This window comes from Pseudoliparis swirei, chromosome 19 (genome assembly GCF_029220125.1).
Source record: "Pseudoliparis swirei isolate HS2019 ecotype Mariana Trench chromosome 19, NWPU_hadal_v1, whole genome shotgun sequence".
In the NCBI taxonomy this organism is placed as follows: Eukaryota; Metazoa; Chordata; class Actinopteri; order Perciformes; family Liparidae; genus Pseudoliparis; species Pseudoliparis swirei.
The window spans coordinates 1,793,861-1,818,860 of NC_079406.1; the positions used below are offsets into that span (position 1 = coordinate 1,793,861).

The following is a 25,000-nucleotide window of genomic DNA, read 5'->3' on the forward strand; positions in this document are numbered from 1 at the left end:
CACACACACACACACACACACACACACACACACACACACACACACACACACACACACACACACACACACACACACACACACACACACACACACACACACACACACACACACACACACACACACACACACACACACACACACACACACACGCCTGACCTGCTGGGAACACAGGCTCCTGCTGTATCAGGCCTCTGTGGCGGGGCAATTAGAAAGGTCCAGACGGAGCACAAGCTCTCTTCTCATGGCGTCCCCATTAGAGAGGGGGAGACGGGCAGTGAGGAAAGACAGGACACACTCACACACTCACACACACACACACACACACACTCACTCACTCACACACACACTCACTAACACACACACACTCACACACACACTCACTAACACAGTGTCCGCAAAGCTTACGCAGCCTGAGCTTCAAGTGACTCGGAATGAATGTGCCGTCATGTTGTGTTTAAGAACTTCGATGAGTGCGACGTTTCAGACACGACCTCCGAGCAGTGACGTCGCCATGACGACGCCATGACCACGCCATGACGACACCATGACCACGCCATGACGACGCCATGACAACGCCATGAGGATGCCATGACGACACCATGACCAGGCCATGACCACGCCATGACCACGCCAAGGCGACAAATGTATGTGTGTGTGTGTTTGTACATGTGTTTGTGTATGTGTGCATGTATATTTGTGTGTGTATGTGTGTTGGTGGGTTAGCGTGTTAGTGTGGGTGTGTGTGTGTTGTACGTGTGTGTCTCTCACGGGCCTCACAGTTGCTCGGAGACGTTCCCGTCCCCCGGCTCTCTTTTCTTCGTCTCCACATGAATTATCCACGGAGGCCGACGCGGTAATGAAGCCGCCGCTGAGCCGCCGCTGAGCCGCCGCTGAGCCGCCGCTGAGCCGCCGCTGAGCCGCCGCTGAGCCGCCGCTGAGCCGCCGCTGAGCCGCCGCTGAGCCTCGTCATGTAGCCGTCGGCGAGGCTCTGACCTCATCCCTCGCTCCACTCCGGTTGCATGGAAAGTAAAACGGAGCCGTCGGCGTGGTCAAGGGGCTCCTGGTGAGGCGTTCAGGGCCATAAAGCGACCGCAGCCGGTACAGCCGGAGCCCGTGGGCCTTAAAGCTCCACGAGCCGGCGGGCTGTCCTGCAGGGTCGCCGCTCAGCGCCGCTCGGATGACATCATCGTCATGAAAACTCACATTTAAAGAGGGCACGTGGAGCTGAGCTGTGTATTTACCAATGGGCTGAGCATTAGGGGAAATGACATCGCCGCTCCGCACAACAGACACGTGTAATCCAGACTTGGACAAACTCAGATGAACAGATCACATCGACATTTTTTTTTTTTTTCCGGTCTCACCTGCTGTGAAAACAGAATTACAGGAATTTTACATGTTCCATAAAAAGGGGAAAACATCTGTTTTCTACAACCTGAATATGATGTCACGATGTGATGAAATATTTAAGGATGGTTCCTTAATGCAGAAAGACATGTTGAGGTCGGAGGTGCTATTTTTTGGAGAGTTAACACAACTACTGTGTAATGCTGCCCTCTTGTGGACACTTTGTGTACTGGCACAAATACATGCGCAGCAGATTACATTGAAAATAAGAAAAGGTATTTGTGAGTATACAGGGGGGTTCACAGGGGGAGAAAAACCCCAAAATACCAGCAAGAAAACACGGAAAACACTTCTACAGTACAACATGTACAACAGTATACGAATATAGGGAAATAATACCGCAACCTGTTGAACAGCACTAGCCTATTTACCCATTTATTAACCTCTGCCCTCTCCTTTTCTATGTTGATAACCTGTTTCTGTACTTATTACTGTCTATTATTTGACCACCCTATATAAAGTGTGTTTTTGTACAGTGTTTTTTATATTTGTTATTATTATTATTATTATTATTGTGTGTTTGTTTTGTACCTCTGTTGACTCGGAGAGCCCTGCAAAATAATTCTGCTGGTCCAGGCACAGATGGTAAATATCAGATCTCAAAAGGTTCAGATTAAATATGTGTCTGATTCAGCATCCATTATATCAATTATCAATTATCAATTATAGCATCTGGTGGGATATTCACACTCCGTCATATTCATTGAATGTGTTTATGTAACTATATAATTCTTCCTTCTGGTCACATGATCTCTATTATTCTGTCCATCCTGGAGAGGGATCCCCCTCTGTTGCTCTCCTGAAGGGTTTTCTTGGGAGTTGTTCCTGATCCGATGTGAGGTCAAAGGTCAGGGATGTCGTATGTGTACAGATTGTAAAGCTCTCTGAGGAAAATTTGTCATTTTTGATATCTGGCTGTGTAAAATAAACTGAATTGAATTCTAAAGAATGACTCATACGGATATCTCGGACTCGGCTGCAACGCTAAATCACCGACTACCCCTTTAACTTTCCCGTGTTGGTCAAAGTCAACGAGGCACAAGCTGTCCCTGAACATCCAGTCATCAGCTCATGAGCTCCTAGACCGCAGCATCCCACCGCTGACCTCCAACATCAGCTGTAGACAAAACTAACGCCGCCCCCGGAGGGAGACCCGTCCTCGTGTTCCCCCCCCCCCCCTCCAGGGGGCTCGGGCACCACCTTGAACTCAGAGGCCGGCCGTGTGAAGCGTTGCCAGGCCTGTGAACATGACCTGGGAGGGGGGGCGGAGGCAGAGGATGGAGGAAGATGAAGGGGATGCTGCTCCCTCCGTCGCAGACAAGACAAACGACGCACAGACAGATGGCACTTGACTTCGGGCGCCATGTTCAGTTATAGCTTCCAGTTGCACGCTGACTCTGGATCAGCAGATGCTTTAAGTCACGCCGGCCGGACCCCCGAGCCCAAAAGAACCTCCGCCACGATCACTCGCATGATGAAAATCCACATTTTCACCATAAATAGCAGATAAATAGTGGATTAGGCCACATTTTTATTTTGTGGTGCATTCTTTCAATGGCCACAAGGTGGTGCTGTTACTCATCTCCACCCCAGTTATTCATATCATAAGAAGCATCCAGGGTGATGGAGACACAGACTGTGTGAGGCCTTGGGCTGAGAGCAGATTGGAAAGTATATCAACCATCAACTTTCACGTGAGGTGATGAGGAGCATGCTGGGAAATATAATATGTAATAATATCCTGTTAAAAAAGTTGGAGCAACAGGTGGTGGTATGGAGTCACAGCCGGGTCACACACACCATGGAGGGTAGTCACACACAGCATGGAGGGAAGTGGCTCCAGCTGAAGGTTCATGTTTAATTTTAAGTTGTTGGATTTCAAGTTTGAGTCAGTATTTATGTTTTAAGTTCAACTTGTACATCTGTATATGTTTTAATGTCAGGCTGGAGCTGCTTGTATTAAAGTGAATCTGACATGTGGAAATAAAATAAAAAGAAAAAACATAATAATTTTAAATATATATATATTTGTATTTATTTGCTTACTTGTCACATCAGAAAATTCTGTAATAAATAGAAAAAATCCCACTATTCAATTTAAAATGTTACTTTTAATGATGCATTTCAACATCGATCCCATTTGGACCCGAACACACAGAATCTGATCTGCATCCTGATTGGTCCACACGTTTATAAACTCTTTATCTACTTGATGCATGTTTGTTGAATTGTTGGATGTCCTTTCTAATAATCTTGTTTTGTTATAAGTTTGGGTTCTATATATTTATATATATGTAGATAGTATCTACATATATATAGATACATATACATATATATGTATATATGTATATATATATGTATATATATATGTATTTATGTATCTACATATATAGATACATAGATACATATATACATATATATGGATATATATATATATATATATATATATGCATATATATATGCATATATATTAGTTTGAACTTACTTTTCTTGTTTAGTTGTATTTTTAGTCATGTGTTATTGTTTGATTTTGTATTGTGTGTCGACTCTTTATTTGAACTGTTTATTTGTTCCCATCTCTGACGGATTAGATTTACTAGTTTTAAGATTACATACGGAACAATAGTGTAAACCTCATAGAACATGAAACACTGTCAAACTGAGCCAACAGAACAAGATACAACCACAAACACACCAACGAGCTGCATATAAAACAACAATGCATCCTCCACAATGTGAATCTAAACAATTCACAGTGTGTAAATGTCACAAATAAAACCTTTACACGTTTTGAAAGCAGCTCATGTTGCTATAAGTTTTATATCTATAGCCTCTGAAACCCCACCGAGGTTTTAAAAAGGTAATTTAGCTTCTAGCTTTTTAGAGAAAGTGTCACGTCTTCTCGAAACGGATTACGTCCTAAAGAGCCTCCACATCACTGGAATCACCAGAGGGCCAATGGATCTAAATCACCAGAAAGCCTGGGGGGGGGGGGAGAGAAAGAGAGAAAGAGAGACAGAGACAGAGACAGAGAGAGAGAGAGAGAGAGAGAGAGAGAGAGAGAGAGAGAGAGAGAGAGAGAGAGAGAGAGAGAGAGAGAGGTTTAGGCAAGAGACAAACGTTTTAATTTGGGTCAAACACACACGCACACACACACACGCGCACACAGACACGCACGCGTGCACGCGCACGCACGGAGTGCCTCAAAATACCCACACGGTTCGTGCGGCGGAAGTTTTTCAGCAACCTTATCTGAAGCTTTATCTGAGTCGGAGATGTGCAGCAGAGCGCCGGGTCAGAGGGGAGCAAGGCATTAGGACGCGGAACACATGCCAGGCCTGTCACGGCCAATTTACAGTCCACTGAGCAGTCACACCGAGGCGCGTTGCATGCTGGGGGATCATTCATCATCCCGGATGGTTGGACTTATGTGAATCATCATTATCGCGACAATTATTGATAAAGAGCATTTTGGGTTGAAATAAGTTGATGTAATACGAAGCATTTTGCATATAATATTATATATATATATAATCTAAGTTCATAAACTGATTTGTATATATATATATATATATACATAATCTAAGTTCATAAACTGAATTATATATATATATATACAATTCAGTTTATGAACTTAGATTTCTATTTTAAATATAGATTTGAGATTGTTTTTAAATATATTTTTTAAAAGCCTTTGAAAATAGTTATTTAATAAATATTCAATAACATCTAAGTTCATAAACTGAATTGTATATTTATATTATATATTATATGCAAAATGCCGCGTATCACATCAACTTTTTTTCAATCCAAAACGCTTTGCACTGCTCAGGGGTTACGTCACTGAAACGAGGCTGAGAATCACAACGTTACAGTGTAAGCAGTGGGAATCCATCACGACGAACACATTACTCTCGTGCCCCCCTCCCCCCTCCCCCTTGCGTTTACTTTATTTCGCCAATTATTACAGCAAAGAGCCCGGGCCAGTGTTGACTCTCGCTGCGGCCCGAGAAGGAGCGCGCGGCCATTCATCAGCTCTGAGGCGCACAAATAGAGTCTTTGAAACTATAAACACCGCCGCGCCGGGTCGGAGACGCGAGGGGGACCGGGGCGGCGGCGGCCTCGCGCTGGAGATAAAACAAACGATAATACTGTCTGTCTCCTGTGACCGGCTCCACAGGCATTAATGGCGGGTTTAGTGCCAACGGTGCAGCGGCGGACACACACACACAGAGACACACACACACACACACGAACACACACACAGACGAACACGCACGTGAGTGCGTCTTTACGCACAGTCGTCTCCATTTTACTGCCCGTCTGGAGAAATGAGTTGTACTTTTGTCATCCATACTTTCGTGATTGCGTGTTTTATTTGACGACATCTCATTAAGGATGCACGAGGAGAGAGAGAAGAGTCTTCTTCACTGGAGTGAAGAAGAACTCACAAGAAGTCTGTGAAATTTGCTAAATTGCCTGTTTAATGGGTTCAAAGCGTGGGTGTCATAAGTGACACATCTTCAGGGCCCTGCAGCGTGGGTGGGAGTGTGTCAGTGTGTGTGTGTGTGTGTGTGTGTGTGTGTGTGTGTGTGTGTGTGTGTGTGTGTGTGCGGGTTTGTTGTCGTCTGTTATCGCGCGCTGATAGCGCGGCCAGTGGCTCCAGCGTCTCTCGGGGGGCAGACAGCAGAGTGCGTCGCTCCTGGTTTCGGGTTCCGTGTTGAGGGACCCGGCAACCTGTTGTCTGCTCCGCTTCCCGTCGGATGAGGGACGGGGCCGACACCCCAAACACACACACACACACACACACACACACACACACACACACACACACATGCGTGCGCGTGCACGATCAGGCTTATCAGACACATCAAACCCTTTTATAATTCCTCAGTGAGCTAAAGGATGCACGCTGGACTCATGACACTATTATAGATCATTTCTCTTGGTACTTGAACATGTGTGTAAACATCTGTCCAAACTGGGCTTGTAGAGTTGACTGCATGTAAACTGGAGTGTGCGTAATGACTGAAGAAAAACCGGAAATGGAGTTTTTTAAACAAGTCTTAAAACAATGCATGATATCATTTCCACCCGTGAAGCTCATGGCGGCTTCCAGCAAGTTAATCCACCCTGGACATATAATAATCTGGTGGTGTGGTACACGTGTGATTGAACGTGTGCACCAGACATCGCCATGCGTCACGGAATGGGAGGACCAGCGGCTCCACGCAGAGGGTCCCACTGGCTCACCCCTCCCCGCGTCACCGGGAGGAGAGGGAGGCCAAGAAAAGAAAGAAAAAAAAGTGTGCAGACATAGAGTTGACATTCAAAATGCACACTTCAGCCCGGGTCAGTCTGCTGCGCCAAACGAATACTTAAACCAGTAAATATTGCCAGGAAGGAGAGGGAGTGTGTTGACGTCTTCTCCGTCACGTGCATGTGACAGGTTAATAGTTTATTTTGTTCTTCCACTTCTTGGCCATGTTTCCCAGCCCCGGCAGCACGTCCACTCCCTTCTCCGTGAAGGATATATTAAACCTGGAGCACTGTCATGACGTGACGGTGTCTTCGTCTCTGGACTTCTCCTCTCGTATGGACTGCTGCGCGGTGCCGACCTCCTCCTCCTCTTCTTCCTCCTCTTCCTCCTGCATGCTGGCCCGCCTGAAGCAGGAGCCTCTCCCGGACATGTCGTCCTCCGCCGCCGCCGCCTCGCTGTTTGGAGAAGACCTCCACGAGTCCAGATCCGGCAGAGGCCACAACGCGGTGAACTTCGCCATGTATGGGAAGTCCCTGCTGGAGATGGACGTGGTGAAGGATGGCGGAGCAGACGCGTTGGAGGCCAAACGCAGAAAGGGTGAGGAGGACACCGTGACGTGAGGCCTGGGGCCCCGACGAGGCCCGCGGGCCACATCTCCACCAAAGCAGAACGCATGCAGGAGACACTCTTATTGGCTGGCTCTGGTGGATTACAGTTCAACAAATATAACAGTTATCATTTTATTGTCTGGCCTGCTAGATTTTGTCTTTCTCAAAACACACTGAACGCATCACGGGAACGGAATAAACAACGTTGGTAGAATTGTCCCAAATTAATGTACAGTATAAAATGTGATACAGAATATGATCCTATTATTGTTATTATTATTATTATTGGTCTATAGTGAACATTTAGGCCTAATGGTGGAAACATAAATATCCATCCAGCCCCTTTGTTAACAGGTGACCTTTCCAGATATAGATATATTATTATTTATATATATTTAATCCTTTCTTTCTTTCTTTCTCGTGTGACCAGGAGACTTCAGTCCCCCGAACGAGCCCCTGCAGGACCTGAAACCCGACGACCCGAACCGGGCCAAGCCCCGCAGGCGCAGGAAGCCGCGCGTGCTCTTCTCGCAGGCGCAGGTGTACGAGCTGGAGCGCCGCTTCAAGCAGCAGCGGTACCTGTCGGCCCCGGAGAGAGACCACCTGGCCGGGGCCCTCAAGCTCACCCCGACCCAGGTGAAGATCTGGTTCCAGAACCGGAGGTACAAGTGCAAGCGGCAGCGGCAGGACCAGAGCCTGGAGATGGTGTCCCTGCCGCCGCCCAGGAGGGTGTCGGTGCCGGTGCTGGTGCGGGACGGGAAGCCTTGCCTGGCGGCCGACACCGCCGCCTACAACCCGTCCTACAGTATGGGGCACCTCGGCCACTTCTCCTACAACAACTACCCGGCCTTCAGTAACTACAGCGGGGCCGGCTGCAACACGAACTATGCGTGTAGTTACCCCGCAGCGGCGATGCAGACCATGCAGGGCCCCCCCGGCACCGGGACCTACGGCCACCACTTCGGGGTCGGGGACCTGAATAACGTCCAGAACTCGTTTTCCTCCGGTAACGGGGTGTCCTCGTTACATGGCATTAGGACATGGTAACATATCAGATGAGTTGAATTATTATTATGACTGCATGCAATTATGACTTTGCGGAGTTTGTGTAACTTCTTATATTTAATTACTTTTGTTTAGTTTGTTGCTTGTTTTTTAGCACAATTTTTGTGTCTGAATAATCTATTTATTTCAGTGATAACAAAAAACTAAAGTTGGCAAACACAATTGTGTAAATTAGAAATGTCAAAACTATAACAACTTTAATTTTATTAATGTTTTTTTTCTTCACGTCTCAATATTTCACCACTAAAATTAAGACAGTAATTTCAGTGTGCTACGATAGAAAAATAGACAAATTGTAAGTTAAGACAACAATGATTAATTATACAAGGCTACTATTAGTATTAATATTATTATTTGTTAATATTCATGACATGCAACTATTTAATTAAAATGCTTAAAGTTGTTTCACGTAATAACTGCCTCTGGCTCTCAATCCAAATACACCAACAGTATATATTATGTAATAGTGAACTATAAGGTCACATAATGGTTGAACTGGACCATAACATGTCAGGCCTCATGTGGTTTGTGTCCAGTTAAAATGTTGAAGTGGCTATTAGGACGCTTCCTTCAATAAGCTCCGCCGAGGTTAAAAGGTTGTAAAAAGTTTACACTTTTAACAACCGGCTGTCAGTCGCGCCGCACACGCGTGTTTCAGCTGCTGAGACAGATGGCTGTGAGCCGTGACCTTGACCTCTACGCAGTGTTGTTACACGAGATGAACAAATGCGGTTTTCAATTCAGTGAAACTACAAGTTTTGATTTTCATTTACTGGATTTTGTGTGCAAGCATTTACTGAACAATCTTACCTTTTCTCTGTACTTGTAAATATGACACGTTCAAGATATCACTCTATTGTTGGACAGTAAACTTGAATATTAAAGACTCTTGTTTTGAAAAAATATATAAATGGTCTTGTGTTTGAGAAGTCATCGAGTTCCACACGGTGGGCTCACAGCGATATTCAACTGTCAGATACAACACTAATGTGTCTTATGTGTGTTATTGTTCTATGTTTATTATGGTCTGTCGAGGGACTGCAGACGCTAATTATCTGAATCCTACAATCTGGTGCATCACATGGAGACATTTATGTTTTAACGTAGAGTGATCCCTTTTAAATAAAGATATACAACAACGTCGGCGCTGAGAGGTTCTGTGTGGTTCTGTGTGGTTCTTCGTGGCACCGGTGCGGTGCTGTTTACGCTCCATTGACACTTTGATTGACACTATCACGGTGCCGAATGCCAGAATAGTCCAATTGGCTTCCGGAGAGAGCCAGAGGCCTCGTCTAGGTGTGCAGGAACTCGCCGTCAGCTCCACTGCCACCATTTCACACCGGTGGAGTCGCTCATCTCTCATCTCTCATCTCACTTTAAAACACCAAAACACGTCCGACACCGAGCCGGCAGGCTTTATGTTTATTGCCGATCAATACGGACGTGACTCCAAACAGAATGCCATGGGTTAGTAGCAAGGTCATGTATACAGCTCTCCTCTGGCCACCCTCTCCTCCGAGGTGTTGAAAAGGAAACGTCAGATAACGGCGCCGGACGAACCTAAAAATATCCCCCCCCCCCTCTCACCCTCGCGCCCCCCCTGGAAAGGGAGAGGGGGAAACGGGTCGGAATAATCTGCTTTTCCGGGTCTTATCTGAAGAAAGGCAGAACAGGGATGCCCGCTGCTGCGTCTCCGTGAGGAACTCGGCTGCTGCTCCGAGTTTTTTCCCCCCGACTGGCGATGGAGAGAGGTGTGCAAACAAGTTGTGTTTTTACTTCTTCTTTTTTGTTGGAGAAAAGGGTAAGTGAACATGCACAAGAAGAAAAAAACCGTTCTGAACACACAGTCGGGCTCATTTTCAAAGTTAAAAGTCCTTTACTGTATTGGTAATAAGTGTTAAGTCACTATGAAGCTGTCGTGAATTATACCTCACACTAAACCGTATACATGGAAATTAAACAAAGAACTGCTCGGTGAAAACATCCGTTAGTGAGAAATACACGAAGGACTGTGTCCTTATATATTTCCCATAATATACGTCCTTAATATTGTGACATTTAACAGTTGATTGATCATTTAAAAACTATTGTACGCTACAATAACACTGCTTCAACGACACGCAGGCCACAATAACAGCCGAATGAACTGAAATGAATAGCGCCACTTGTTTTGTGTTTACATCATTATTAAAACTAAACCGTACCGGATGTCTTCCACAGGAATGTCAAAAAATAAATGATGTCATTAAAAGCGACGCGCAGCATCGTGCCGACGCATGGGTGTCATTTCATGTTTTCTTTTTCCACGAAAACACAACAACACCGGCTTCCTCTTCACCCTCCGGGGACGATAGTTCACCCTCGGCGGCGTCGAGCTTCAGCAGAGTGAGCCGTCCACATTCCACGGGCCAGACACGTGTGTGTGTGTGTGTGTGTGTGTGTGTGTGTGTGTGTGTGCGTGTGTGTGTGTAATACGACACGCAGCATGCCGGGGTTGTTCCTCCGGGAGGTGTACCTGGGCTACAGGAAGGGGAGCAGCCTCTTCTTCAGGATGTAGAGGACGGTGGCGAGGAGGAGGAGCAGCTTGTCCGTGAGCTCTCGCCGGTTGTCCTTGGTGATGAGTTTCCTCCCCAGCTGGACGGTCCCCGCCACGGCCCTGAACTCCTCATCGGTCTCGTGGATCGTCCTCGAGGAGGTGGCTGCGGAACAAGAGAGAGACGCACATTTCACACGTGAACGGACGGAATCCCTGAATCTGAAGTCGATGGCCGTGACGGTTTTAGAGTTCCGTGTCCTCGGCACGCGCAGGAGGATTATTGTTTTAAAAAAAGGTTTATTATTATTTATCTTATGATAGTTTTAGTTTAGTTTAATTCATTGTCGTTTAGATATATTTAAGTCTTTTGATTGTTCATTTGTTCACTAATTGGGTAACACTGTGGGCACCTGGGGATATATGTAGGAGGAGGCAGGTACAGGACCAGCATGCACCTGGGTTATATGTAGGAGGAGAGGTACAGGACCAGCATGCACCTGGGTTATATGTAGGAGGAGAGGTACAGGACCAGCATGCACCTGGGTTATATGTAGGAGGAGGTACAGGACCAGCATGCACCTGGGTTATATGTAGGAGGAGAGGTACAGGACCAGCATGCACCTGGGTTATATGTAGGAGGAGAGGTACAGGATCAGCATGCACCTGGGTTATATGTAGGAGGAGAGGTACAGGACCAGCATGCACCTGGGTTATATGTAGGAGGAGGCAGGTACAGGACCAGCATGCACCTGGGTAGGACCATGGAGAGGCAGCGTTAGGAGTTCCTTTGTTCTTTTCTTTCTTTGCTTGTTTTGTTAAAGTTAAATAAATGATCAGAATAACTGAATCCTGAATCGACAACGTTTTCTTTTGTCTGCGTAAAACAACAAAATCTTTGATTTCTGTTTGTTTTTGACTTATTGAACAAATGGCCTCGACACACCTGTTGAGTAAATAAATGCCCATCGTGTTATCAAAGAAAAGAGAACACAGTTACAGTTACCCAGTGACGTCACGTCTCCTCGCCGTGCTGCGCCATCATCCGCCGACATGAGGTTCTCTGTGATGTCACTGGAGGTCTGGCCCAGGTCCTCCTTGGTCATCTTCCTGAGGTACAACCAGAAGAGTCCTGGAACTAAATGCATGTATTCTATCAATAAATAAATGAATAAACGAGAAGGATGTAAAAACAATTCTTCTTTCTAAATATAACTGTCGTGGCCATTTGTCTGAATAAATCAAATAATACTATATAAATCAGATAAAACTATAAATCAGATGGCCACTGACGCACCGCGGGGGGTTTTGAGTTGACGCAGCCAAAATAAAGTAATGTTAATTTCCGTATGTCATTATTTTTTATAATTTATTTACAAAACAAACAAAATGTTGACACTGCCTTCCGTGTGCTGGTAAAAAAAAACATTGGCCACCCAGGTGCATGCTGGTCCTGAAGCTACCCTCAGCTCCATATCACCAGTGTTACGCAATCAGTGAACCAATCCTAAAATTAAATATATTTAAACAACAATCACAATGAACTAAACTAAAACTATGATAAGAAAAAAGCTCTTCTAACATATCAAAATAAAACCTAAAAAAGACATGAATAATCAATATTACTTTACAATAAAACTAAATACAAACGTCAAAATAAAAAGCTCCAACAGTATCATGGTGGAGGATTCGGTGTGTTGTTGGGAGTTAATCCCCCGTCTCGTTGAACAGGAAGCGGCTCGCTCCACCTGGGCCTCACACCTGCTCCGCTCAGAAGAGCTTCTCCAGAGTGACGATGGACAGTTTGGTGGCCATGTTGGCTTTCCTCCAGCCCGTCTGGTTACTGCAAAAAACAGACATAACACATATTAATATAGTCATTAAGTAGACTTTATACACATTTAAGAAGGTTGAAATAACACTGAAATAATAGACTAAGTTTGGAAAGAGCTGGCAGTGGATTATTAGACCTCCCGTATGTTTTTCATGAATTCTAAACCCTTTTTTAATGTAATTAATGTTACAAGTCAGGGAGTTGGATGCATAGACTTTACCTGAGCTTCTGTTTCCTGTGTCCCTCCACCTGCCTGATCACAGCTTGCTTGTCTGACTCTTTGTCCTGCTCCATAGCCATCTGCTCAAAGTCCTGTCAGAGGGGCACAAAACATGTCGGAGCCGTTGAGCATCACGGTCCCGGGCTCCGTCATGTTGAGAAGTTTAAAAAGAGAGTCTTTTCTCACCCGAATCAGCAACCTGAGATGGTGGAAACTCTTTTTCAAATCTGCGTTGAGTTCCGTCAGCTTGCTTCGAGGGCCCGAGCTCCCAGCGATGTCCTGGAGAGATGGACATGGGGCGAGGACCGGGCGTGTGTTTACGTCGCTGTCGCCAGGAGAGGATAGTGATGGCCATGGTGCACTCATTTAATACTGCAATGTCAGTGAAATATTGGGAATAATCTGTCACTACATGGGATATTAAATGTGCTAAGAAGATACAGCATCTCTCGACTTGCAATTATTGATTGAGCTCAATTTCCCACAGTCCAAAGAGGCCTTCAGGGTCTTTGTTTTCGGTGGGGAAACGAGATAAAACATAGAAATGAGGGAATTTGAAACATAATTAGAATTTCTGCTTTAAATAATTACTTTCAACCAATAACCGATGTGTCTTTTAATCGACTAACGTTAATTGAGTATGGGTGAGTGGGTAGCAGGTCCGTTTTTCAATCAGGGGGTTGGAGGTTCAATCCCCGCCCTAGTCGATGTGTCCTTGAGCAAGACACTTAACCCTGAGTTGCTCCCTGTAGCTGCGTCTACAGTGAATGAATGTAACAGTATTGTAAGTCGCTTTGGATAAAAGCGTCAGCCAAATGACATGTAATGTAATGATTAAGTTGCTAAATCAATCAAGAAAATAATCAGTGGGAATAAAACATTTTTATTAAGTTTATTTAATTTGTACCAGTTTGCAATAGAAAAGCGATAATTTACGATTTATTACAAAATATACTAAAGAAAGGTAAACAAATCCAAATAATTCAGCAACAAATTTGAAAATATTTTACGTAAATCTCGTTGATTCTGGAAATCTGTTTAAATATGAGTGACCGCTCACTGACGTCATCTTTAATTATTGATCTCCGACACCGGTAACGTTCGTCTTCTTTTACCGGGTGTACAATTACCTTACCGGTGAGGACTTTATTCACATATTAGAGATTACGTCAGAGCCCGGTTGCTCTGCAGAGCGGCTCGAGCTCCCGGTTCACCGGCTGATAGCAGTAAATGCTACCGAACAACGGCACGATTCCTCCGCGTGACAAGCTCAACGACCGGCGTGTTTCGACGTGGCACCGAGTGATCTTACCAAATAAATACTCGCACCTGGATGAGAGCTTTGACTTCCAGGTCATATTTGAGTATTTCTTGTTCACATATTCGCAGGTGGACGTCTGAGGACGCCATGTTGCCGAAGCGGGCGGCTCAAACTACGGCGAGCCGGAAGCCCGTTTTGAACGCGGACTTTGGACTTTGACCATAAGAACGACACTTACACTTTATGGTACAAAAAACAAACAAACCTGAATAACACACAATATGAAAGAATAAATAAAGAAATATAATTCATATAAAGTCTAAAACACATTATATACCTGTATATAATATAGCCTAATCATGACATCATATGGTACTATCAATAAAGTAATGCAACATAACTCGAAGAGAAATTATCTTATCTACGATGACACTACTGACTCAGAAAATTAGTCAAGACTTAAAAGCTGAGCTTTTATAATAGGCAATATAATTAAAAAAGTTATGGACCAGTGGTGTTGATTTTTGGTTTATTATACGACAACTAAGGAATGCATTACATCATCACGAACACACATCACAAGGCACATCAATGTATATTAACAACAGCAATAAACCAGATATACATAACATACAAACCATAAGACAAGGTTGTTTTTAATTTAAAGTAAGGCACATCCAGTGAGATCTCTCAGAAGTCCTTTGGGAAACATTTTGTACAAGGCACCAGCGTGGACGCCACTCAGTAATCACACAGGAGTCTGAGGAGCTTAAGGCCATTCAGCAGGAATTAATCTGTGCATGAAATAAGAAGAAACATCTCTTGGAACGCCGCCGCGTCGCCCGGGTCACTCCCAGTGGTAGTTCAGGTACCAGATGGTCTCATTGGACAGAGAGGGTCCAAAAAGTGGGTTCAGCTGGGCCAGAATTGCTATCAACCAGCTGATGGACAGAGAGGATAATTAGATCACGTGCAGTTAAAAACACATCCTTTAAAATAATTTGGATTATTTCTCATTCTGTAAAGAAATGTCAACAGTTTCATCATTTTGGGGAAATAACTCAGCTCCATTGCTCTGCTGTGTTGCCCATCTGACATGCAACATGACACCTGAGGCACACCTGCACCTAATTGTGAATATAAATAACTTATAGGACAGAACTCCTATAAGGATGCATCACAGTAGTAACACGCTTTGTTGTATTATTTAAATATTGTGCACGCATTCATTTGGAGTAAAAGAGGAGAGACAATGGTCTCCACAGTGTCGGCTATTCTAAAAGGTTATGATGTACATTATTAAATGTTGCAGGCAAATGTTATGTGAGAAAATAATGATGAAAAACGGCCATTAAAGTTTTTTAAAGCCTAAGGCGGCATCTACAACAGTTCAACATGATTTAATAAGAACAAGAAAATAAAAAAGGCATTTTTTCTTATTAAATTAATTAAATGATTTATTGATATACAAAATAAATGACAATTAATTGTATGGCAATGGATTAATCAGATTCTTACTGGCCCTTGTGTTTGATTAAATATGGTATTGGTGATCATGTTAAAGGAATCCTGGCTCTACTTACAACAGGTAGCAGCAGACAGCAGTCAGCACCAGCATGGTGACGACCACCCTGTGGGAGAAACATCATATATTAACATATTATCTCTATTAACATATCTATAAATGGGTTTAAATGCACCGTAGACTTAAAGTAGCTCGAGCTCGTGACGCGGGTGACACAGGAAAATAAAGGAAGTTTCTCTCTGCACATTTACACAGATAGAGTATATTTACATAGGTATTTTAATATATATATATAAATAGACTATATAGATGTCAAAATGTCTTATATTAACTCGGCTATGTTACTGTCTCTTAACTTTTCTTCTTCTTTTTAACAGTGTTCTGTGTGTTTCTTATGTTGCTGTCCAGGTCACCCTCGAAAAATAGATGTTTAATCTCTGGACTCAGCTTTTTAAATAAAGTTTTAAATAAAAAAAATAGCAACCAGATGTCAAAGAGTAAAGTGCTACTCGGCTTCAGTTAGCTCACACTTATACTTTTGTAATTCTTAGCTAATTAAGTTCACAAAGTTCACATGTCATACATTCCTCAAGTGACGCGGAGACATTTTAAACACGTTTAAAGTGTATATAACGCTACATTGTATAAATCGGATACATTGTATCCGATGAGAGTCACGGGACTAACTAACTTTCTCGTAGCACCGGAAGCTAACGCGAAGCTAGCGGCTCACCCTCGGTTGGGTCCTTTGGGGATGAACCAGGGCACCACGCCGCCCACGATGCCCCAGAACAGGGTCACCACGGACACGGCCACCACAAAGCCGAGCTCCGCCATGGGTCCGATCACAAAGGAGAGCAGCCGCACAGGTCCGAACTTCACACGACTTCAGTCCTCAGCTGCCAGACAGGAACCGCCAGCGTCACGTGACCAGCAGCCCGGGAGGAGGAAGTCCGAGTGACACACCATCTGGGTCAAGGAAACAAGAGAGGCAACACGGACTATTTAACTGGGGTTTATTTCTTTTTATTTACATTCATTGGGGGGGAAAAAAATTTAAATTAGCTCGTATAATGTTAATATTATACTTTTTGGGGGGAAGATTCAGTCTGTGGTAAACAGCGCCATCTAGCGGTCATTTATTACATTACAAAATGCTCTTATACCACATAAGCAACAGGTGCTGTTAGAATATGTTGCAAAAGATCATTTTAATCAGAATATATATATGTCTATATATATATTAATATATATGTATATATATACATATTTACATATATATACGTATATATATATATATATACGTATATATACATATATATATACACACGCACGTGCACAGATAGAGCCCTAGTGGTGCTCAAGCACCAGCCATTTTGCCCTGGATGAGAAAAGTGTGCTTTTGCTGGAGACACTTTTTTCTTCATAAATAAGTATTTAAGAATAAAAATAGTCTCTGTCATCAAGTCCTCCCAAATGTGTTTGGATATCTGTCGGGACATTTATTGGAGTTCTTGTGAGAATTTCGCCCCGACATGCTCCGCGGCGCTCACGAGCCCCAGCCGCGTCCCAGCCGCGCCCCTCCGCGCCCCCGCCGCGCCGCTCCTCCTCCACTTCCTCCTCCGCGCAGTGCTCCTCGCGCCACCAAACGGGTGCACCTCGAGCTCCTTCTCCTCTGACCCGCAGCGTCAGACAAACAGGTCATGAGTCATGACGGTGTTTGTCCCCTGACGTTGTTTGGTGATAAATTAACCACAACTGAAAATATTACGTCACAACTGGTCCGACGTTTCCAAAAAAATAAACAAACACAAATTCCCGAAATCCGTGATTTCAAAGCCTAGTCCAGCTGTTTACTGACGTCATGTTTGAGAGAGAGAGAGAGAGAGAGAGAGAGATAGAAATAGATAGAAAGAGAGAGAGAGAGAACAACATGTGACCCGAGAAAGAACAAGAAGTGGCCAAGGTCAAAAGTGTCCCTCTCTCATGAAGATGAATAATATGTTTTGTGTATTTCATAATCCTGAGGGGAAGATTTAATGATCTGGTCCGCCGTCTGCAGACTAATATATTTTTCATTTAAATTCAAAGTCAAAAGTTTTTTTTTTTTTTTTACTTCCACCACTCTGCCAAGTCACGGAGGCTGATTATTATTCAAAGAGTTGGCTTTGTTAAATGGTTCATGGATGACCTCTGACCTCCCTGAGTGTTCTGTCTGCTGTGGCTTCCAGTGTGTGTGTGTGTGTGTGTGTGTGTGTGTGTGTGTGTGTGTGTGTGTGTGTGTGTGTGTGTGTGTGTGTGTGTGTGTGTGTGTGTGTGTGTGTGTGTGTGTGTGTGTGTGTCAGAGGTAATGTGCAGGCAGATGTCAGCAGCATCCTCATCATGAGGAAGTTAATTTTACTCTTTCTCTCCAAAAAATAAGAAACTAGAATGGGCACTCTGTAGAGCGCATACCTTCGCATGTCACAAGATTGGGCATTGAATTATGAACATTTTGGCATTATTTGCATGCCAATTGGATATAAATTGTAAAAAGAAGATGTTGACCTTTTCATGACCTTGACCTTGACCTTTGACCCGATCGATCCCAAAATCTAATCAAATGGTCCCCGGATAATACCCAATCATCCCACCAAATTGCATGCGATTCGGTTTAATACTTTTTACTTATGTGAATAACACGCATACAAATAAATAAATAAATAAATACACAGCGATCAAAACATTACCTTCCGCATTTTCAATGCAAAGGTAATAATAGAAGAAAAATGATAATATGAACATTATTCTCTGCAACCGTACAATAATCACAGATGGCCATTTGAAGTAAAAACAATGCATTTCAATTGTTTATATGTCCTATAATACATTGTATCTCGATGATGCAGGCGACAGGATGTGGAACACGAACACACATTAAGATCTGGCTTTTGTCTCCAGTGGGAAAGGTTACGATCGACATCCGTCCCCGGGATGAATTACTCTTAGAGTCACAGATATTTATGAGCTCCGGCTCCGGTCGTGAGTGGTGGAAACATGACGCCCGCCAGAAATGCAACGTTTGTCCCTTTTTCCAACGCTTTTAATGTCATTTCAGCCACAAATCTCTCCGCCCAACAATATTTCAAATGACTCAGCACCTTCTCGGTGGTGGTATTACTCTCCATTCCTGTATGTGTTTGCAAAAACAAGAAAGATTTAAACAAAAGTTCAGGAAATGTTCATACTATGGCATGAGGAGGGTTACATGTGGGGGTTTAAATGGTGTAAATATGTTATATGTTATGTACAATTGTGAGTATTTATTTTATACATACTACTCATACAAATATTTAAAAGAGAACTTATGATTTATATTGAGTATTTAACCGCCCCAACCTGTTGCACTACTGTTAATGAGAAGCTTCATTCAGTAACACGCTGGCTCCGTCAGTATATTTGACATCTTTAATGGCTCCTGAGAAAAAGCTGATTTATGGACTGAATTAATTCAAAATCATCTGAGATTTAGACGAGAAGCAGTGAAAAAACACCCGAGAAAAACTTCAAAAACATGAAGGCAGAACACCAACCTTCATATAAAGGTGGTTTAAAGTAACATTATGCAACAATTGTACCTTAAAATAACAGCTTGAAAAAAATTGTGCCGCTACAATGACTTTTAATATGGCGATTTGTGCCTCCGCCATTGCCATCGGGGGTCTGTGGGGAAATAACTCCGCTATGTAGGATTCTGGAGCCGCCCGATCCGGGGTGGATGTACTTCGACCTGCTTTCTAGCAGTGATTACGCAATGTCATATAGTGCCAGTCCACGCTCGCAGCTACAGTATCAGGGCGAAGCAAGCGAAGTCTCTTGTTATGAATTACACATTCCAATGTAAATTATGAATATGTAGCTTTTTGGTGTCGTCAACAATATTGTATTCGATCACACGTACTCCACATTCAAACCTTTAGAAAACAACGTATATAGGCTGAAAACGCGATCGGCATTTCATCGAATCTAAATGTTATCATTCTTTTGGTTATGTTAGCATTCATCTCCAATATCACAATGAATAAAACTATGCAGTCATATTTATGTAAAATCTTTGAATATTCTTACCTTATCGGTTGACATCATTTCTTGGTTTCTGACTTCGTCTGGTCATCAATACAAGTGTATGCGAGGCTGCATCTATCGTAACTGGGTATTTACCACACTGAAGTAAACGTTAAATACCTCCAAAACTAAAGGGGGCGCTAAAAGGGAAAAACTACATTATGGGGCTTTAATAATGTAAGATTATCAGGCGCTATATGGATGAACGCTTTTGGATTATGATAAATAGATGACCGAGTCCGTTGTGCAGAGTGACATCGACTCTGACTATGTCAACGCACCGCAAATATTCACCAAAAAAAGGAGTTTTGCACTAATGTATTGTCTCATTCGTCTTATTGTCCAATGTTTTGCACCCGCCAAGACAAAGTCCTCGTATATCCAACACACTTCGCAGTGAATGCTTCTCCTTCTGATTCTGATATTCCCGATAACATGCAGCCGTGCATATTTTGACTTTGATATATTATACATATGCCGGTGAATCCCACGTCGATGACATTCTCAGCTGTGATTGATTTCCAGACTTTTCCGACAATCTGGCAACGAGGGCCACGGCCAATCAGAGGCCGAGGATTCAATCAAACCTCCACAGAACCAGCCGCGCAACTAAAAGAGGGGAATTTGGCGAGAGCGCACAAAAAACCGATATAATCTACATAAATTATCGTTCATTATTAAACCAGGTTTAACATCGTCTCATGTGCCGATAGTTAAAGAAATATACAGAATATAAAGCGTCTCAATACTCGAGCTGCATGTGCTGGGAAAAGAGAATAAAGAAATCCCCTCTCAAAGGGCAGGACTCATTAGTCATGGCTCAGTGACCACACACACACACACACACACACACACACATTGAGTGAAAATGCTGCATGAGGTCACTCTGCTGCATCGCTGCCTCTCTGAAGCTTTAAGCACAAAGGGCCAATAACGTAGAACACAAAACACGTTCCGGGTGATTTAAAGATGGCGCTGACGCCGTGGAAAGTGCACTTATTGAATATTGTGAGCGATAATAAAGTGTTGAACTCCAACAGCCTCCCGAATCCAGCTCAGCTGCCTCTGGTCACCCCCACGCCAACTTCAGATGCTTTACTGATGGATACGTCCTCTCAGGAAAGAAAAGCATTGTGAGGGATCACCCGTCAACAGGGCTTCTCAGTGTGTGTGTGTGTGTGTGTGTGTGTGTACTCACTCTAAATGAGCTTGGAGGGGATTCAGAAGAAGCATTCTCAGTTAAACTATATAAATCGCTGACGCAGCAGAATTTTACCGCAGGGAGCAGAACAAGTGAAGTCAGTGTGTGTGTGTGTGTGTGTGTGTGTGTGTGTGTGTGTGTGTGTGTGGGTGGAGGGGGGGGGGGGGCGAGACTACATATCAATTAGTATTGATGTCATTCTTGGATTATTAAGATGTTGATCCAACAGAAAATTTATTTATTTTAACTTTTTTCTCAATATTTTATCATTTTATAGTTTTTTGTGTGTGTGTTTTTACTTAATGTTGTCAAACCAAATAAAATATTTAAAGATCTCGCAAAGTAGAAAGGAAGTATGAAAAATGCGTCGCTAAATATCATCGAGTAAACATTTTATATTATGGTTAAAACGCAGCGGATAATAATAATGTATTATTAATACCGTAAACTATTTTTATGTTGCGTGTGTATTTTCTTTTTTTGCCGTCAGCCGTGAGGTTAGAGCTTTTCTCTCTGTCTTTTAATGCTAAATATTAATGGTAAAAAATCGTATTAAAACGTATACGACCGCACATTTTAACCACCAGGGAACGTGGCCACGCCTTCTCACAAAACTCATCCAACTTTAACTCAAAACTGCATTAAAAAAATCGGAATTCCTGGAATAAATAAAGAGGAAACTGTTAATTAATCAAAGAATAATCTCAGCAGACAGAAAAGCTTTTACACACACACACACACCATCTACATTATTCTGGAACAACAGCTAAACAGCCACATGTAAACAGAGCAAGATCGATGTGCGTTATAGAATTGATCGATCAGTTTCGACTATGTAAATTCTCCGGCGGGGACATTCCTAATAAACTTTAATTTTTACAATAAACAAACCCACACACACCTCTATATTGTATTCTCTCGCCCTTTTTCTAGGCGTGGTGCAACTCTCTCTCTCTTTTGGCCAATTCATATCGATTCAGAGAACCGCCCCCCACACACACACATCCCCTCATGTATTCCATCACACAGTGAAACATAAACACCTAAAATAAGTGGTTTCCTTTAACATTTACTTTTCTTTGATCTTTTCCCGGCCGTGTTTTTTTCCATAACCTACAACTGACACATTGTGTTATTCCAGCAATAAGGACGTCCTCTTACGGGTCATTTTTTGCAGTCAAAGTTATGAAATGGTTAAAAATCATTTACCTGTCCTTTGTCTTATCTTTAATTAAAAGCAGAAGTGTTTCACCTCGGGCAACAACAGCCCAGATTGTGTAAAGAAACAGTTCTGAAATTAATCATAACACTTATAGACGAAGAGAGGAAATTAAAAAAGCTTCATATTTACATAATATTGATTGTATTTGGAGTGAGAGGGGAAGGAATGATATCAAATATAAGCAAATAACTTTAAACTCTGACATTCAAAACAATCTCCTCTTTATCAGTAATGGGGAAAATAATATCCTGCTTTCATAAAAATTGCGCGCCTGTGATAACGTGTTGCGGTTAAAGCACACGCTAGCCAACACGCCAATCCTTACAGTATTTATGTTCATAAACATTCTGTCAGTTGGCAGAGCGAAGAAAATATGTGATGGTCTTCATCAGAGCTCGTGGAAATGTATATATATATATGTATTTATATATGTATATATATATACACATATATATATATATTTATGTAAGTATATATATATAGAATGTATTGTGTAGAATGTACAGTAGGTATGGGGAAAGTATTCAGACCCCTTTAAAATTGTTCACTCTTTGTTTTATTGAAGCCATTTGCTAATATCAATAAAGTTCATTTTATTTCTCATTAATGTTCACTCAGCACCCCATCTTGACAGAAAAAAACAGAAATGTAGAAATGTTTGCAAATTTATTACAAAATAAAAAACTATGTTGACCTTCGTCTCCAGGGATTTCTTAATTAAATACAAATACATAATATGTATGCATCAAAATATATTTAATCGTGTGATCACAGTATCTTTAGTTGTGCAATAAGTGCCATAATAGAGCATTCTTGAGGAAAAAGATCTTCAGAGGAGGTCCGCCATATTAAACTATTGTGCATTCCATCTAAATGTCACAAAAACATCGTAGTGATTATCTCCAAGAGCATAGAATAAAAACTCAGCAGCTATAAACGTCAATAAAACACACTGCCACGAGGTCAATGTGCATTATCTCCTCTTTTTTTATGACTTTCTACAGGAAAATTAGAACAAATATTCAGTTTCACGCACCAGGCTGCATAACCATAATCAGCTTTACCAGAATATTCGGAGCCCAAAACACGACGCAGTTGACTTTGAAGCCACGCGTTTTATTTTAAAGAATTGAGCTGCCGATATAGAACGAAGAGACGTTTTCTGTGCAGGTGGTCCTCACACCTTCGTGCTCGCGGCCTCGCGCCATCGCGGCGTGCACCCACTCCTCCTGCTGCTCGCTCAGAGGCCTCCACATCGACCTGAGCTCCCCGATGACGCCACACGTCCAAAACGATGAATTTATGGCTCGCTGCGACGTTATTTGTGTTCATTTATTTATTTCATTAATTTAATTTAATTAATTGTATGTATTTTATTTGTTTTATTTTATGATATTTATTTATTTCATTTAATTGTTTTATTTCATTTTTTTATTTATTATATTTTTTATTTTGTTTATTCTTTTTCTTTATTTTATATACATTTTCAGATTTATTTGATTATAATAATTTAGGATAGAAATTTATAAGCATTTTTGCTTCGACCTATACCTTTTCAGTCTTTCTGTTTTGTATATTATATAGAATAATATTGTATTGTATTGCAGCGATTGACAGAATAAAATACATAACAACAATTTACTAGTCTATTACAATCTCAATGTGTTGCAGGAAAACTCACTTTATGTCTTCTAAACGTTTAACAGATGTTCATTAAAAGTTTTGAATGCTCCTGCTACTGTCATCCGGGGCCATCGGAGACTTCGAGAAGCCAGATGTAAGTTATAGTGTGATTTCAGATTTCTTCCACGACTCACTGAACACAACTGCACTGATGGGCCAGGCGGTGGTGATGCAACACGCCGATATCGGCAATAACTCTCGACCCATATGGCACCGAATTAAAGATTGTGTTGTGTCAGTGTTTTTGTTTATTTTATGCAAATCCCTTTTTTTGTTGCTTTTCTCACAGAGTTGATCAAACACAGTGATTGTAATACGCCTCGTGGATTACATCATACATTGTGTGTTCACGCTCCAGAGGGAAACCTCTTTAATGTTCCTCCCTCAGAGGTGACTCAGCATATTTCAGCCGCTTCTTTCATTTCCTCTTTTGCAAAATCTTGACTTTTAAAATATTTCGATGCATAAAAAGTTGCTGATTCTGATGAATGAAATTGAAGGACATAATCCCCAAATTAATGAAATGAGAGGTTCAGAATATCAATATTAACTTGGGAGAATTTTTTTTAATACACGTTATATTTTGACTTCCAAGGTGGACAACACAACAACAACAAAACGTTGCTTTATTGTTTTGTTTATATCATAAGGTTTCCTTTTAGTTGAAACGATGTTCATGTGGCTCAATATCAACTGATGTCATGTGACTTGGATGCTGTTTGTCACATGACCCGGAGGTTAATGTGTGTTTTAATGTTCCTCCCTCAGAGGTGACTCAGCATATTTCAGCCGCTTCTTTCATTTCCTCTTTTGCAAAATCTTAAATTTGAACACAGTTTCAAAAAAAGTTTTCAAAAGTTGTTGATTCTGTTGAACAAAGATGGAAGGACGTAATCCCGATAAAATTAATGAAATGAGAGGTTCAGAACATCAATATTAACTTGGAAAAATAACATTTTATACACATTATATTTTTACTTCCAAGGTCGATTACACAGCTTTATTGTTTGGTTTATAGGTCACAAAGTTTCCATTTAATTGAACCTATGTGGCTCAATATCAACTGATGTCAATGTG

General features: G+C 42.3%; 2 protein-coding genes and 1 pseudogene across 2 annotated transcripts; 1 reads left to right on the forward strand and 2 right to left on the reverse strand.

The window, feature by feature from the left end:
- The first annotated feature begins 6,543 nt into the window (after window positions 1-6,543).
- Window positions 6,544-9,483, forward strand: nkx2.5 (NK2 homeobox 5). Its single transcript, XM_056439733.1, has 2 exons — window positions 6,544-7,264; window positions 7,706-9,483. Exons 1-2 carry the CDS (start codon window positions 6,892-6,894, stop codon window positions 8,320-8,322), a joined length of 990 nt encoding a protein of 329 aa, XP_056295708.1. The 5' UTR covers window positions 6,544-6,891; the 3' UTR covers window positions 8,323-9,483.
- A 253-nt stretch (window positions 9,484-9,736) lies between these two features.
- On the reverse strand, window positions 9,737-14,348 carry LOC130209845 (vesicle transport protein SEC20-like; annotated as a pseudogene).
- Window positions 14,349-14,700: 352 nt separating this feature from the next.
- On the reverse strand, window positions 14,701-16,638 carry atp6v0e1 (ATPase H+ transporting V0 subunit e1). Its single transcript, XM_056439736.1, has 3 exons — window positions 16,447-16,638; window positions 15,772-15,819; window positions 14,701-15,129 (listed from the first exon to the last, which is right to left on the reverse strand). Exons 1-3 carry the CDS (start codon window positions 16,548-16,550, stop codon window positions 15,036-15,038), a joined length of 246 nt encoding a protein of 81 aa, XP_056295711.1. The 5' UTR covers window positions 16,551-16,638; the 3' UTR covers window positions 14,701-15,035.
- Window positions 16,639-25,000: the final 8,362 nt, after the last annotated feature.